At 35.2% G+C, this 17,295-nt stretch overlaps 2 protein-coding genes across 3 annotated transcripts in view; one reads left to right on the forward strand and one right to left on the reverse strand.

Annotated features, from left to right (window-relative positions):
* The window catches only part of LOC133526710 (histone-lysine N-methyltransferase PRDM16-like), a 156,420-nt gene that overhangs the window by 40,034 nt on the left and 99,091 nt on the right, over positions 1–17,295 (forward strand). The gene's annotated exons all lie outside the window — the stretch shown is intronic.
* LOC133526283 (uncharacterized) lies at positions 8,187–10,329 on the reverse strand. Its single transcript, XM_061862835.1, has 2 exons — positions 9,436–10,329; positions 8,187–9,203 (listed from the first exon to the last, which is right to left on the reverse strand). Exons 1-2 carry the CDS (start codon positions 10,231–10,233, stop codon positions 9,198–9,200), a joined length of 804 nt encoding a protein of 267 aa, XP_061718819.1. The 5' UTR covers positions 10,234–10,329; the 3' UTR covers positions 8,187–9,197.

The following is a 17,295-nucleotide window of genomic DNA, read 5'->3' on the forward strand; positions in this document are numbered from 1 at the left end:
ATACGGCTAAACTTCAGTATACCGGGTGTGGCCTGTCACGAGCAAAAAAAAAAAATGTAGGCTAGCGACTTCACAGAAATGGGTGCCTTTCATCTTTTGGTTCAATATATCATTAAGTTCGCGTTATGTCATTATGAAAATAAAGATGATATGAGATAGACGGGAAAAACAACATGTAATCATGCTGCAAAATTTCAACTACGTTGTATTATTTAAAGAAAGTGATTAAATGAAATTTATAGTTGTTACAATCAATATTGTTTTATAAATATTATAGGACATTATTACACAAATTGACTAAATCCCACAGTAAGCTCAATAAGGCTTGTGTTGAGGGTACTTAGACAACGATATATATAATATATAAATATTTATAAATACTTAAATACATAGAAAACACCCATGACTCAGGAACAAATATCCATGCTCATCACACGAATAAATGCCCTTACCAGGATTTGAACCCGGGACCATCGGCTTCGTAGGTGGGGTCACTACCCACTAGGCCAAACTGGTCGTCAAAATTATGTATATTGATTTGGTTAAGACTGTTATGAGTACCTCTTGATGTGAGTAGTACATGTTCATAAGAACGAAATTCTTTGCTTCTACAAAAATATACTTGTATCAAACGGCAAGTATTACGAGACGAGCAACGTAAGTATCGGCAGTACACAAGGGTAGAACCAGCCCTCCCAGCTACCCTTACAAGAAACTATCACGACCTACACGAATAGTGGCAAGAGGGTTCTTTTATGACACATACCAGATGGCGCATGTCATTTAGTGCACTCTCGACTTACCCAGCCTCACTTGATCCGCCAAGAATAGGCTTATCCCCTCTATATATACAATCTGTATCGTATGGAGGGATGTGAGGGAGGGCAGGTTATGTTGGTCGTGCGAGTAAGGTTAGAAGCCAAAGGAATCCGTTCCGTTATAACATCAATAACTAGAACGCACGGTAATTGATTGCAGGGCATAACAATATCATAAGTTTAGTTCATCTGGCACGTGATGTCAGGAGCAGATCTGAGAAAAAATGAGGATATTTATAAATCAAATTACAATATGGACTTTTTTACTTATAATATGTCCATATTCCGTAAATAAAAATGATATCATAAAAAATCATATTTTGTGATATGCCGAGTCTCCTATACCTAGTGTTTCACTGCAGTATTCATCATGTATTTGTAAAAAAAGGACTTGTAAAATATGCAATCTACAAACTAACCTAAATTGTTTACTCTATACATGTTCGTACAAAAAAAACACAAAAACCTCCAGCTGAGGCCAAATTTAAACTTAAATATGTTGAGACTGAGTTTTATTGATGTTCTAGATAACTACATGTCGCGTAAAAGTGCGTGTTTACGCTGCACTTACCACCTTTTATTATGATTTTTTTAAAGAAATCTCTTTTAGTACTCTATTGTACGGGTATCTCCCGATATATTTCATATATTTTTTAACTTTGGTTCGAAAGTTATAAAGGGCCTAAAATTTATAGAAGCATTCAAGTTGCAAGTACAACACGTTGGTGGATGTATGGAGTGCCCCCCCTTAAAATATATTTATTAAAATTTTGAGTACTTAATCGAGTAGCGGCTTACAACTACACCTAAATTTTAAATTTATATGCCCATTCAGCACTCTAAATAGTTTATACCCACCGATTTGGGTATTTACTCAGTATTTACCCGTGAGTATTTTCTCACTACCCATCTCTAGTTGTATATTTACATCCGCATTTTAGCTCTCTAGCTTATAAGTAGCGATAGACAATATTATCTCTATCTGCATGATGTGGTTTTTGTATTTGACCTCGTATCATAAGTAATATTTATACTCGTATTATCTTATACGGACGCACATAAATCATAATTCTGTTCTGACATGTTTTTACAGGTGTTTTAATATATGAGCAGTTTTTTAATTTGCTTGTAAAGTTTGATATGGATTGAATTATTTACCTGACTTATTAATTTCAATGGATATGAAACCATGATAGAGGCAGGCATGATTTGTGCGACGTGATGTATCTTTTGGGTGATCTCACTGTCAGTCAAGATTGATATTACAACACTCGCGTCAACGCTGCAGCAATAATGCCGCTATAGCAAAGTTGCTACGGTCGCTATTTAAATGTAACTTTTTCAGCGCTTAATGAATTAGGACATCAACTTGTAGTCGAATTTTGGTGTGCAATATAAAACCACAGTTGCCATTGCATCTTTGTAGGATTCCGTAGTCAACTACAACCCTTATAGTTTCGCCATGTCCGTCTGGCTGTCTCTCCGTCCGGTTTTTCTCAGTGGTCATTAGAAAGCTGCAATTAGCGTGGATATATAAATCAATAACGCCGACAAAGTCGAACGATAAAAAACATTTTATTTTAGTGTACCTACACGTAAAGTGGAGATAAGAAAGTAATAATCGATTTCACAGAAATAACAAGGCTTCCCCCCCTCCCCCTCTAACTTTTGAACCATGGGTCCAAAAAATGTAGAATAAATCTTGAAAGTAAAGCTTAGTCATGATATGATGATAGATTACAAAAACTCTTCCCTTCTTAAGTACAAACAAAGACGTACAAAGCGCCGCGAACGTACTCCCTTTTGCTGACTGTACATGATGCTTACTTATAACCCCCTTTCAAGGCAGTCTATAATCCTACACTGAGCATGGCCCGACAGGCGCTTGGCCAGTTTTTTTGTAAATAAAAAATGCATAGGTAATAGGGTAAATGTTATGTCTGTGAGTTTTCATACAGTTCAATGTAAGCGAAGCTCCGCGATTGGCGTTTCCCTAAACGTGGCACAACGCAGTCCGATTTAAATTAAGAGGCGAATGTTTGGTCGAATTAGTGTGCAATAAAGAACCCAATTTGCGGGGCCACAATTGCGATTGCAGCACGCTATCACCGTAATTTACACTAATGACACCACTCGCCTTAACTATAGTATCGCATTGCTTCCTCTTTGAAAACAGAATTACGCCTGGAAAGCTTGTAATATCCTTACTGACTTATTTTATCACGCTACGAGTATACTGTCGAGGAAATGATGGATAATTGAATCCGTGTTTGTTAGAATTAGAAATCCGGAACTATGATAGTTTTTTGCTTGAAATAGAATGTGTTAATGTTAATAAATTACATTATGTTTTATATTACATTTTATTATGCATTTTTTAACTATAAAAATGTATCAATCTTTCTATCGATCATCTTTCTACAGATTTATACTGCGGTTTTTTTACTCACTATATTTATAGCCGCTGTTACCATCGAAGTAAATAACAAATATTTGGGCCAAGAAAAAAAACGAATAGGCACTATCACATTTTTATTGATCTACTTTTGTGACGATAGACAGCTAAATCATATTTTACTGTTTCATTTTTGGAACAGTTTAAATGATTCAACCTCAAATTTCTAGGGCGATAAACGGTAATGTTAAGTACCGTTATAGGCCTAAAGCTTTCTCACTATGTATTTGGAGAAAAGGGAAATTAAGATTTTGCTTCCTTGGCTAATTTCCCATTCTTGCATTAACATAAACAAGTGGGGTGCTTACCCGTAATGGCGAGCCGGACGTCGGGTTAATTAAACAATAAATAGCTGCCCGCTGCCTCGCAACGATTATTATATTCAAATGCTTTGGATTCGCATCACTCTCTGGTAATGTGTCAAAGTGCAGCGTGCCTATTCTCAAAGTGGTGTAAAGTAGAAGCGGGGTTTTTTCCAACGTTAATTTTTAGTTAAAAAAAAACATCTTATTGGATTGAAACTTCTGATTGATAGTGTGTCACGTGGGGAAACCAATGAAGTTGTAGGTAAACCAACAACTTTTTTGAAAATTCTCGAGCTATCCAAGCTAGCGAAGTCTTGCGGTCTTGATGAGTATAGCAATATTGAAAGTCATGCAAACCATAATCGGTGGAATGATGTAATTAATGTAAGTAACCTAGGTAGTATTTAAGGGAAGGTGTAGAATCAAGCATCGATTAAACTCGGCATCTCTATGAGGCCCATCCACCGTTTAGCATCCAAACCGTAGTATGTCGCATGCGTTAAGAATAGCGCCCCAGCAGTCATTACCGTTGCTCGTTAACGCTCTCTAATTGCACGGGGTTAATATAGACTTTGTTAAATAAAATCTCATCGTTCCCCCGCCCCCTCTTGTGGAGTTTTTTCGTTATTTAGCGCGCTGCAGATGCCCTTAATGACTCCAAGACTTACGATGACACTTGGCTTGCCTCGGCACTGACGCTGGATGTTAATTGCACAAGGAATTAAAGAATTTTCGTTATTCCCGGGAATTAATGGGACGGCCTAGTGTTGTGATCCGAGGAATGGGAATATTTTGAATTTCCGGCGCAAGCGTCAGTGGGAAATTAAATAGTAGGCGGTGATTAAGAGAAGCGTTTGATGCGGACAAAAAACGTTATGAATGGTTCTTGCATTTCAAATAAGATCATGTTAACGTGTGCGCTTTCAATGCTACACCTCTAGAATTCTGGCGTATAAACAATTAACAATTGATGCTGAACCAAAGCAAAATTTACCCGAAATATCAAATAATTTAATCAAAATTAACTGATGAACTTCTGAAGACATTCACAGTCTTGACGGCCATTAAGAATATGTAGTTCAGTGTGAATTAGGGCCGCGCCACGTGGCCGGGGCATTACGCTCGACAATTCGCGCACGATTAAAATTATCCCACTCCATTATCGCTGGGGAGTGACGAACGATGCAGGCGTAGACCCCGCAAGAAATGACTCGATTGTAGATTGTATTTTCGTATAATAATAGGTCTATTGTCCACTTAGATCAACTTGCTTAAATTTTAATAAGAATGTCTCAGAGGAAAAGTCGAAAAATAAAACCTTTAGTGGATAATGTCGGAAGCAAAACAATTGCGACGTTTTTTTATTCGTGTTGTAAAAAGTGACGGAAAAACATTTATTAAAGAAGCTATTGAAATTATTTGAGATGAATGGAGTGCATTGTATTATTGTTTTGTTTGTTTAAAAAAACGTCGGGCTTCAGAATCATTATAAATCCAATAAGAAGCATTTTTTAAAACATAATCCTATAAGATAAATATAAAATGTTTTAAGATTGGGTGACTTCAGTTAGTAGTCTTATAGGAATCAATTCCGATTAAAATTAGTATTCATTCTCCTAATATCTATTACCTTAGTAATTACTAAATATATTTTTAAGACCACTTATTCATCAGTATGTATCGTATCGTAGCGTCCATAGGTCTATGGTAGAGATGTAACAAAGACGTTGAGCGAGACTGGCGTCGAACTCAAGATGACGGCGTGATTGGCGCCCTACTTAATTAAACAAACCCTCTCTAATTAATAACAATAATTCCCTTCCGAGGCCTCGCCGCGATCCAGATGACGTCATCGCCCGAACTTTGATTGTTTTTGAGAAAATTCGGGAACGATTTTCCAAACAAGGGAAGTGCGAAGCCCGTGGATGCTCCTTGTTGGTAATTATTGTGACAATGGCGAACTTGTCTTGGGTAAATTGCGAGTTGTGGAATACTTGCAAGTGTGCAGGGTGGGAGATCAAACGCGCTTTGTTTTATCTGCGGCGCGGGCGGTGGCGATGGCGCCGCGGTGTGGGCATTTCGCGGGCTTCGCGTTCCTTTTGACGAGAGTTCTTTGAGACGATAAGGTGACATTCTCTTGTTTGGGTGGAAAATAAATACATGTAGCTTATTATTAGACAAAAAAAAACACATTTTGCGAATATTAGTACCGTTTTGTGTCGCGCAGTCACTTAGGATTATTTACATAAGTAGGTTAATGGCAATGGTAGGCTAATGTTACCCTTACAGTCCCTTTATCAATTTGCTGAAACTCATATTTCCACACATTAACAGAAAAAAAACCGACCTTACAAAATAATTTCATATGCCTTTAAAATTATGCTTAGGTGCATCTCAACGACAAAAATTAATTCTGGTCTTCATCAGCAGTTCCATTTCACCAAACAGCACTGTTTGAATACAAATGCTTGATTTGAGATGAAAATACAAAATTTGCAATTCCTCATGGAGCGCATCATTACAACTGAACCTTATTAATGAAATATGTTATGGGGCGCAGGTTTTTCTTCTAAATTAAAGATGTTTTTATACACGACACTTGTTTTATTAATAATAATCTTATTTAATTGTACAAAGCGCATTTGCGTTAATCAAATCATGGTGGAAGAGAAAGAAAATCGTACAGATAAAAATATCATTATGACATCTGTCATCGAGGGATGTTTGAGTTGCCTTTTTAACACTCTTCCTCAACGCAATCATTCCTCGATATGAGACCAAGTTTGTCTACAAGTTTTACAAAAATAGTTTTACCTAAAGGTTTGGTAAAAACATCTGCTAGCTGATCTTTAGTACTAATGTATTCTATTTTGACAATATTTTGTTCAACCTTTTGCTTAATATAGTTATACTTCACATCAATATGCTTTAATCTTTTCTGGTCTGTATTTTTAATAGCTTTAATTGTGCTTTGATTGTCCTCATAAATTGTTACATTACTAATTTTTATATTTAAATCAGCTAATAGTTTCAACATAAAAGAAGCTTCCATAATCGCTTCACACAGAGCTACAAATTCAGCCTCTGTTGTACTTAGTGTAACTGTAGTCTGCTTCCTTGATCTCCAGACTACACTATTATTAAATACTTTAAAAAAATATCCAGATGTTGATTTCCTGTCATCAGTTCTAGCAAAATCAGCATCTGCATATCCTACCAAAGGTACACTTGATTCATCTTTAGTATATAGTAAAGAAAAATTCACAGTTTTTCTAACATATCTCAGTAATCGTTTCAAAGCACGCCATAACCCTGCATTGGGCTTAGATTGAAATCTACTTAGATAATACACCGAAGCTGCTAAATCTGGCCTAGAGCCAACAGTTGCATACATAAGTGATCCTATTAATGATCTACATTTATGTTCATATGTCATATCAACAGTTTCATTTTCATCAAATCTAAAGTTAATGTCCATTGGTGTATCACAACCCTTACAATTTTCCATATTGAATTTTTTCAGTACACTTTGTAAATATTTAGATTGGTCTATTGAGATGCCTTCGGAATGTTTTTTAATAGATATACCTAAATACATTAAATTATCATTTCCCATGTCTTTCATGCGGAATTTAGTTTTCAAAAAGGTTTTTACTGACTCTACATCTTTTAAGTTATCGCTGAGGATCAATAAATCATCTACATATAAAAGTAAGTATATGTTTCCCTTAGTAAATAAGCAATAGTCATTATCTGATCTTTTAAACCCATATGAAATAATTGTCTCATTAAATTTTTCATACCAATATTTTGGTGACTTTTTCAAACCGTATAAAGATTTTTTAAGCTTTAATACATATCCATCCTGTATATTCATTCCCTCTGGAGGTTTAAGATACACATCCTCATCTATTCTTCCATATAAAAACGCTCCTTTCACATCCATCTGATGAATATGGTAATCTCTCCTGGCAGCAACTGATAACAATGTCCGAAGTGTCTGTAGTCTTAAAACCGGTGAATATACATCTTCAAATTTTTCTTGCTGTTGGTAACCGCGAACTACTAGTCTTGCTTTACAGATCATATTATTTCCTGTATCCTTTCTTGTAAACACCCATTTTGCATCTAACAATTTTTCATTTCGTCTTGGTACTATCTCAAAAGTTTCACTTTCCTCCAATACTTTCAGTTCTTCAATTACGGCCTTTTCCCAGTCACTTTTGTCTTCTCTTTCTTGAATATCATTATATGTCATTGGCACATCTTCATGGTAACTGCTAAGTAGAGCAAACAATGCTTCATCATTATTTTCTTCTAAATCAAGTACATAATCTTCTTGCCATTTTGGTTTTTGAATTTTTCTTTTCTCTCTTCCTCTTTGATTGCTTCTCTCTTCTTTTTCTGGTTCATTTTCTTGTATATTATTTGATGTTTCTGTATTTGAAAATTCTTCCTCCTTATTTTCTGCCAATTCTATTTTCAAATCCTCATTTTCCTGTGCCGTTTTGTCTTCTGTCTCTTCCAAGGTATCATAATCCGGTATGTTAATTGTTTTGTTCGATTTTATAGCTCTCTCATCAAAAACTACATTTCTAGCTGTCACTGTTGTTTGTTTTTCTTCATCAAAAAGTTTATACCCTCCTATGTTGTATCCAATCATAATCATCTTCTTACTTTTGTTGTCAAGTTTCCTTCTCAGTTCTTTTGGCACATGATTATAAGCAGCACATCCAAAAACTCTCAAGTTTGATACATCAGGTTTGCGTCCTTCCCATAGCTCACATGGTGTTTTCTCTCTTCCTGAAACTGGACTTCTATTTGTTACATATGTTGCGAACAAGATTGCTTCACCCCAAAATTCTTTCTTCATGCCAGAGTCTATTAGACTGGTCCTTGCTTTGTCCATAAGGGTATTATTCATTTTCTCTGCGACTCCATTCATTTCAGGATTGTATGGTACTGTATGCTGCATGACAATTCCATTCCTATTACAAAACTCCCTAAATTCATCTGAAAGATATTCACGGCCATTATCGATTCTCAGCTTCAACAAATTTGAATTAAAATGTTTTGTTACTGTATTATAATATGTTTCAAACTTTTTGAAAACTTCAGATTTATTTCTTATTAAGAACACCATCGTAAAGTGAGTATAATCGTCTATGAATGTTACAAAATATTTGTTACCGTCCCAAGTCACAGGTGTTATAGGTCCGCAGACATCAGAATGTACCAATTCTAAAGGTTTCTTAGCTCTAGTCCCTAATTTATTAAACGGCTGTCTACGACTTTTCCCTAAAATACATGCTTCACATAAACTGTCATTTACAAATTTATTTTTTAATTCAGATAAACCATCTACCAGATTTTTACGTACAAGTAAATCTAAATTTTGTGAGCCTAAGTGACAATAACGTCTGTGCCATAAATTTGTATCTACTGTATTTGTTAACTGACACGAATTTACATTTATTTTGCATTCAACTGTGTATAGTGTTCCCTCTTTATTTCCAATCATGATTAAATAATTATGTTTATATACTCGTACCTTTCCATTAGCAAATTCAATCCTCAACCCGACACTTTCCATTTTAGACACTGATAATAAATTTTTTCTTACATCTGGAACATAATACACATTTTTTATTATACATTTGTTTTCAGTTTTGCCCACTTTGAACACTACTTCTATATTTCCTATTCCAAAAGCTTCTAAAGTTATACTATTTTTTGCAACTGCAATTTTTCTTGGCACTTTCAATTCAATATATTGAGTGAAATGGTCTAGAGAGTATACTAAATGATCTGAGCACCCTGAATCTACATAAAATTTAAAATCTGGTTCACCACTTACATTTCCACAGAAGAATGCCGTCTTTTCATCATTATCTTCAACATAGTTGGTACTCCGTCCTTGGCTTGATCCTCTACTTCTCACTTGGCTGCCACGACCACGTCCTTGGTTAAATCCTGTTCCTCTGTATGATCCACTCTGTCCACGTCCTTGATAAAAGCCTCTTCCTTGGTTCCATCCACCTCGTCCATGTCCTTGATTAAATCCATATCCTTGGCTCCATCCACCGCGTCCATGTCCTTGATTAAATCCATATCCATGGCTCCATTCGCCTCGTCCATGTCCTTGATTAAATCCATATCCATGACTTTGTCTGCATTGAAACTTTTTATGGCCAGGCTTACCACATGTAAAGCAATTGAAAGCATTTGACTGTACTTGACTTGCCTGATATTCATTAAATTTTTTCTGTTTCTCCTCCTCAGCCAATAATCTATCCTTCACTGTGTTTAATTTCAAATCCCCAATGGTTTCCAAAGCTGTAACTATTGATTCATAAGATTTGGGCATTGATAAAAGTACATAATTAATTTTTTCTTCCTCTGACAGTTCTGATCCGGCTTCTTCCAGTTGTGTGCATATTTCCTGTATTTTTGTAAAGTGTTCTTTTAACGATGTTGTATCTTTATATTTTATGTCACTTAGTTGTCTTCTTAAAAACAATTTACTTCTTATTCCTTTTTCTTTAAAACATTCTTCTAAATTTTTGAACATCGCGTATGCTGTCTCCTCTCTTACATATTCTAAATGACTGTCCGCCACAGCGGCAATCAAGATGGCTTGCGCTCGCGCTTCCATTTTCTCGTTATCTTTATTTTCAGCATATTTCACAGTTTGTATCGCCTCCAGGCACAAATTTTCCTTCAAAATACTTTTAATTCTAAAAGACCAATTGTTAAAGCCGTCACCACTAAATTGTTGAATATTATATCGATTATTTAAGTTATCTTTCGCCATCTTGTGTTCTTACTTCTTTTGTACTGACGCCGTATTTTAGTTCCCCTTTTCTTACGCAATAACGATATCTGGGCCCATAACTAATGAAATATGTTATGGGGCGCAGGTTTTTCTTCTAAATTAAAGATGTTTTTATACACGACACTTGTTTTATTAATAATAATCTTATTTAATTGTACAAAGCGCATTTGCGTTAATCAAATCATGGTGGAAGAGAAAGAAAATCGTACAGATAAAAATATCATTATGACATCTGTCATCGAGGGATGTTTGAGTTGCCTTTTTAACACTTATCAAAGAATGCTGTTTAAAAACCTTACTTTTTGCTTACAAATCTAACGAAAAAGACAAATCACCAAACGTGTGCGTGGTACATTTGTTTCCACTTCATCTAATGAGTTAATGACTCTTTTTAGGGTTCCGTAGCCAAATGGCATAAAACGGAACCCTTATAGTTTCGCCATGTCCGTCTGTCTGTCTGTCTGTCTGTCTGTCTGTCTGTCTGTCTGTCCGAGGCTTTGCTCCGTGGTCGTTAGTGCTAGAAAGCTGAAATTTGGCATGGATATATAAATCAATAAAGCCGACAAAGTCGTACAATAAAATCGAAAAATTTAATTTTTTTTAGGGTACCTCCCCTACACGTAAAGTGGGGGTGAAATTTTTTTTTCGCTTCAACCCTAGAGTGTGGGGTATCGTTGGAAAGGTCTTTCAAAACTAATATGGGTTTTCAAAAAACATTTTTTGATAAAGTGAATATATTCGGAGATAATCGCTCCGAAAGAAAAAAAAAATGTGTCCCCCCCCCCTCTAACTTTTGAACCATAGGTCCAAAAAATATGAAAAAAATCGTGGAAGTAGAGCTTAAGAAAGACATTAAATGAAAACTATAGCGGACATGATCAGTTTAGTTGTTTTTGAGTTATCGCAAAAAGTTTTCCCTTCATAGTAAAAAGACTTATTTTAATTAGGTACTGATTATGCAAATTTGCCTATTTGTTTAACTCAGGTGAAAGGTACCGTTTCATCCCTTGGTTAACAATTTACTATACTTTAAGCTCCAGTTTAGCTTAATTTGACGGAAGAGTAACTACGGAACCCTACACTGAGCGTGGCCCGACATGCTCTTGGCCGGTTATTTTAAATACATTTGTATTGATAAAAATATGACATTCCCTACATGTATGCTTATAAAATTTGAGGAGTATTATGATCATAATTATGTATGATGCATATTTTTTTAAAAGAAAAGCATAACTTTCCTACTCCAACTTAATATCAAACAGAATAGAACTTTAAACATAAAACAGGTAGGTATATTATTATTATTCCATTGTGTACTATTATTGGTCGTAAATACTTTTTACCGTGGGTTTGCATAAAACGAGCAAAATTATTTTTAAAAATATGTATCATCTTTTCGAGCGATGGCACCATAACCTTTGGCCTATACTCTAATAAATGGCGCCACTTTTTGATATTAAACAAATTTAACACATTTCAGTGAAAGAATAAGGATCAAAATCAAATGGCGCTCTAAAAGTTTTAATCATGTGTCGAAAGATGACAGTAAATTTACTGTGGCTACAAAATTACTTTGCAATTACAATCCACTTCTATTAAAACTACCCATCGCAAAATTTCCTATCAATTATCAAGACTACAGTCAAAATTCTTGTTATTCTTATGCCTTTAAATAGCATTAGGTAGTTTAGACGCGTCAGCTGATGGGAAACACATTAACCCGTTAGTTTATGAGCGAGAACTCGGTGACGGCCGTGACGGCGCTCTTGACGCTGTCGCTCGTGTGTCACGAGCTTTATGACCACAAAAAATTGAATATCATCGAGTACACAGTGTTCTTTGAAGACACGTATGCCTTTGGGTAAACTGAGCTGTAACACAAATAGGTTTGAAGGCGAGAGGGAATGATCCGGGTATGTTTAAGGGTGTTTATGAAAACATCATTGTGTTTATTTAGTGACATTTACCTTAAATAAATAAATAAACTTCGCGTTTCCGCGTGACGGGTTACAGGCAAATCAGACAATATACAAGAATAACTGCTTGGAATACTTCTTGAACGACATACAAATATCTACAGATTTCAACGTAGTCATGAGTCTATATGTATTTTCATTTCTCATGCTCCGAAAGTGGATCGTCGTCATAAAAAGTGTGCACAAAGTGATACGTTTCTACACTGGAGCATTTTACTTCCCAATTACGATTACGAACTTAACTTCCCATTACATAAATACCTATACTTTTATCTACATGGTTAATTGAAAGTACCTCTCTCTCTCTCTCTCTCTCTCCCTCTCACACACACACACACACACACACACACACACACACACACACAAGAAATGAGTGTCTTTCATCCCTTGGTTAACAATCTACTTTTAGATTACCCGATCTTTTTTTATTTCCGAAGAATATTTATAAAATTATGTAACGATATTTATAATATTAAATAATAACTATTGTTTTAGCCGATATAGACTATTTAGCAGCTATTTGATGGTTCATTACATTTCGCGCACAATAACGTCTATTGTCTCCTAAGTTTTTTAGGGCACTAAATGTCCGACACTACGTTCATGTTAATTTATGTGACATTCATGCCCCCCGTTTTTTAACGGAGATGACAAATAGTTGCGAGGCATTAGCACGTTAGTTGAGCCATTATTTGTAATGGCGCGGCTATTTATTTCGTATCTGTGTTTGAGCAGACCGCTGGGTAGCGACGGGACGCGTATTACACCGCGACCGTAAAACTGTTCGTTGCAGGTTACACAGTTACACAGAGTTAGAATTTTTATTTAAGTAAGTTTGTATGTAATGCGCTCTGATAAGGAAAACCTAATTAAACCATATTTTCCACTTTTTCCTAATTAAAACACGATACCGAATATGCCCTTAAACGAATCCCCCACTATTTATGTTACACCTGTATAACATAAAGTGAAGATTTGACAAAGCCGTACTGCTTATACGTACATCCACTGTTAATATTAGTCAAGTCAATATATTCTTTATTCAAATAGGCCTAGCAACAAGCAATTTAAATCGTCTAATTTTACAAATATCATCTTAAACTAAATATCAGAGCAATTTATTGATGCAGTTATTATTGTTCTCAAAAAAAAACATTGAATTATTATAGATATGGTAAACTTAATACTTACTAAGAATTTCACAAAAGGATCGTCAAACACCAAAATTGTATAAAAATACTAGTCTAGAAACTTTCTAGAATAAAATCTAAATGTCAAAAAATACGGTATATATATTATACATTGAATTATCAATTTCATCATTATTAACATAACAATAAATAATTCATTATTTACAATTACACTTAATCCCACGGTGTTTCATCATTCATGTAGTCTTGTGTGCTATAATAGGCTTTAGAGATAAGCTTATGTTTTACATATTTTTTAAATTTACTAACAGACAAACAAAAATCTTACACAATTACCCATGAATGATTTTTTAATTTTATGGAGCCTAGTGAAGGGCACTGCGAGCTTATGCTTATTTCTAGTATTAATATTATGTATTTCACAGTTTTTCTTAAAACTGGCAATGTTTTTATGTACATACAGAATATTCTCATAAATATATTGACAGTGCACTGTCATTATGTTAATGTCCTTAAACTTATCTCTAAGTGTGTCTCTATGGTTCATTTTATATATTGCACGAATAGCCCTCTTCTGCAGAACAAAAATGGTATTTATCTCTGAAGCACTGCCCCATAGTAAAATACCATATGACATAATGCTATGAAAGTAACTAAAGTAAACTAATCGAGCTGTTTTCACGTCTGTTAACTGACGGATCTTGCTCACTGCAAAAGCTGCAGAACTCAGTCTATTCGAGAGTTTAGCAATATGGGGACCCCATTGTTGTTTAGAATCTAAAGTTATACCAAGAAAAACTGTACTATCTACTAGTTCCAATTCCTCATCCTTGACAATGACACTTCCTTATGTGACTTGTAACAAACTTAATGCATTTGGTCTTTTTCTCATTTAACAATAAATTATTAAAATTAAACCAATTTACTAATTTGGAAATAGCATTGTTTACATCACTGAATTAAAATACATAATTAATAAAAAAAATACGCATTGCTTAGGCATAGACAAGTTATATGGTAGTTAGCCACTTAAATTGAAATAAAAACAATTCATAGGTTATTTTTGGTTCATAATTAGTTTATATTTTGATTATACAGGGTGTTTATTAAGTCACTTGCAATAATTTACGGGCTAAATATATAGATCATACTGAGTAACCTTTACTATGGGAATTTACTTTCCCATAGAAAATGCCAAGGTTAGACAGCCAAAATGTATGGAACAGTCAATTTTTTTTCGCGATTTCGGGGTTGGTCTCATAGTAAAAGTTGCTATGATCTATATATTCACCCCGTAAATTATTGCGGGTGACTAAATAAACACCCTGTATTTTAAAAGACGGATATGTCAGATTTTTAGTGCTTAGCATTTCTATAGCATTTTACTACCAATTTGACGATGACATATTCGCTAGCGTAGCGTAACTTACATGCTTCTTGCTTGTACTGGCATATTAGTCATCTTAGTACGAACGAGATGTATAGAAAGTAAGTTACGCAGACGTTAGCAAATATATCAGTGTCAAATTTATCCTGTGTAAGGCTACAGACCGGTGTTTACACGTTAAACAAAAAAAAATCTAAATATTTTTTGCTTAATCGCAATATATTGCTGTGTGCACAACCGTCACTCAATGATTATGCCCGGGGATTCGGATCACAATCGTGAAACATTATCAGTGGGTGATCCCGCGCGGGCATATGCCGCGGAACCCCGGCGAGATGCACTTCGGCCCAACCCCCCAACACTGCGAATATGCCAGGAAATCAATTGACAACTCATTTTTGTTATTATATTGTACACTCCTTGCGTTTTGATCTATTGTGAATGTATGAACCTCTTTGAACAATGATTGTTAAAGAAATTCTCATTTTTTTTTAACTAATTACAATTAGATGAACAAGATTTCATAAATTCCATACTTTTCCACAAGATTTCAGGGCGTCTCGATGTTTTTATTTTGGTAAAATAGGTATATCAAAGTTGTATCCTGCTATTTGCATACATGGTTAAGTGCTGGCTGGCTGGAACATTTAATAAAAACCGGCCAAGTGCGAGTCGGACGGTTGTTGTATCAGACCCCTTAATTTTTGTTATAGCGGCAACAGAAATGCATCATCATCATCATACAGTCTGGTGAGAGATGGACAGACAGACAGACGGATGGACAGCGGAGTCTTAGTAATAGGGTCCCGTTTTATCCCTTGGGTACGGAACCCTAAAAAGACCGATGTGTGCAGCAGCCTAAACAAAATTTGAATTATTAAATACGAGTAAATATAAGAAGTATAGAAAGTACAGTCACTAACATTATTGCAGCCGCGGTATTAATGCGGCATCGTTTTAAATTTGTTATGTTCCGCTTGTTTAGGGGAGCGAGGGGTCGCGCGGGGCACAGACAAAAAACGTGACGTCTATGTTAAACAACGTGAATTGTATGAAGTTTGTAATTAGTCACTGATGTTACTTGATGTTTGCCATTTTTTTTTTTTTTTTTTTTATTCTTTTTTTTGGACATCACGTCGGTGGCAAACAAGCATACCCACCTGATGGTAAGCCGTCACCATAACTTATAGGCGCCTGCAACTCGAGAGCTGTTACAAGCGCGTTGCCGACCTTTTAAAACCTGTACATTCCTTTTTTGAAACCCCCATACTGTAGATTCTCGGAAATACCTCGGCATTCTACAGCTGGAGCATCCGCGGGAGGAAATTCCTCTTAAACCGCACAGTGCCCGACCATTTAGGCTCTAGGGTGTTAAACTGAATACCCCCTGCATTGTTTTTAATTTATATTACATTTTCTGGGGTTTCTTGGTGAATATGTATTTACGGTATGATATCTTGATCAAGAAGTAAGTAGTTCGGCAGCTGTTTAATTTGGTTCATGAAACAGTAAGAATATTATTAAACGAGCTAGAACAAAGGTCTCCGTTTTAACTTGGGCAAAAATGCTTTCGTATATCTGTCCGGCGGTTCTACTCTACAAGATGTAATTCTTAACCAATTCCCGTGAGTTTATATGAGTAGGTTTTTTTAAAATTATATATTTTTCAATAAATTTTTTGGCAATGTGGTTCATGAGGTCTACAGCTGTCACATAATTACTAGTGTATATCAAGCTTTGATTTCAAAAATTTTATTCGATATCCCTCTATACATTAACTTGAAGATATTAACAAGAGCAATATGTGGGCAAATGGACAATATCTGTAGTGTCGCGTGCCGTCTAATCCTCCCTCCTCCGTCGCGTGAGAATTCAATCGCCGACGACGTAAAGGGATAGACAACTATATCTGACATTTTGTAATTAATTGCTATAGGGCGTAACGTCGTTATTGTAAATTTTGTTGATCAGTTTTTGAGTAGTGCTTTACGCCCACCCGGATTATTAAAGTAGATTAGAATAGTTTACTTCATAATATACATTTCAGGACAAATTTGCTTATGTACCTATACAGTACTATTAGGTATAATATTTTGTAACGGTCGTTATGCATAGAGAAAACAACGAATAAGCATACGCACAACAACAAAGAGGATCACATCAAAATATTTTTAAATATTATTTTAAAAAGACAGCATTACTTAGATGGCAATATTAGTCCTATCCGCACTCACCTATTATTTTCTCTATGAATATTTTGGTATCTTTAAAATCTTAATTGCCATTTTGGCATATTTTTAAACCCTAGTGGTGTAAGTAGGTACATCATGCTTCAAGTCTTGGTGTTTCTGTGTGTCTCTTATTACTC

The sequence above is a fragment of the Cydia pomonella genome, chromosome 16 (assembly GCF_033807575.1).
Source record: "Cydia pomonella isolate Wapato2018A chromosome 16, ilCydPomo1, whole genome shotgun sequence".
NCBI classification, from domain to species: domain Eukaryota; kingdom Metazoa; phylum Arthropoda; class Insecta; order Lepidoptera; family Tortricidae; genus Cydia; species Cydia pomonella.

What these genes read in the sequence shown, in the direction of transcription:
- LOC133526283 (XM_061862835.1), bottom strand. Translation starts at nt 10,233, where the DNA reads ATGGAAGCGCGAGCGCAAGCCATCTTGATTGCCGCTGTGGCGGACAGT.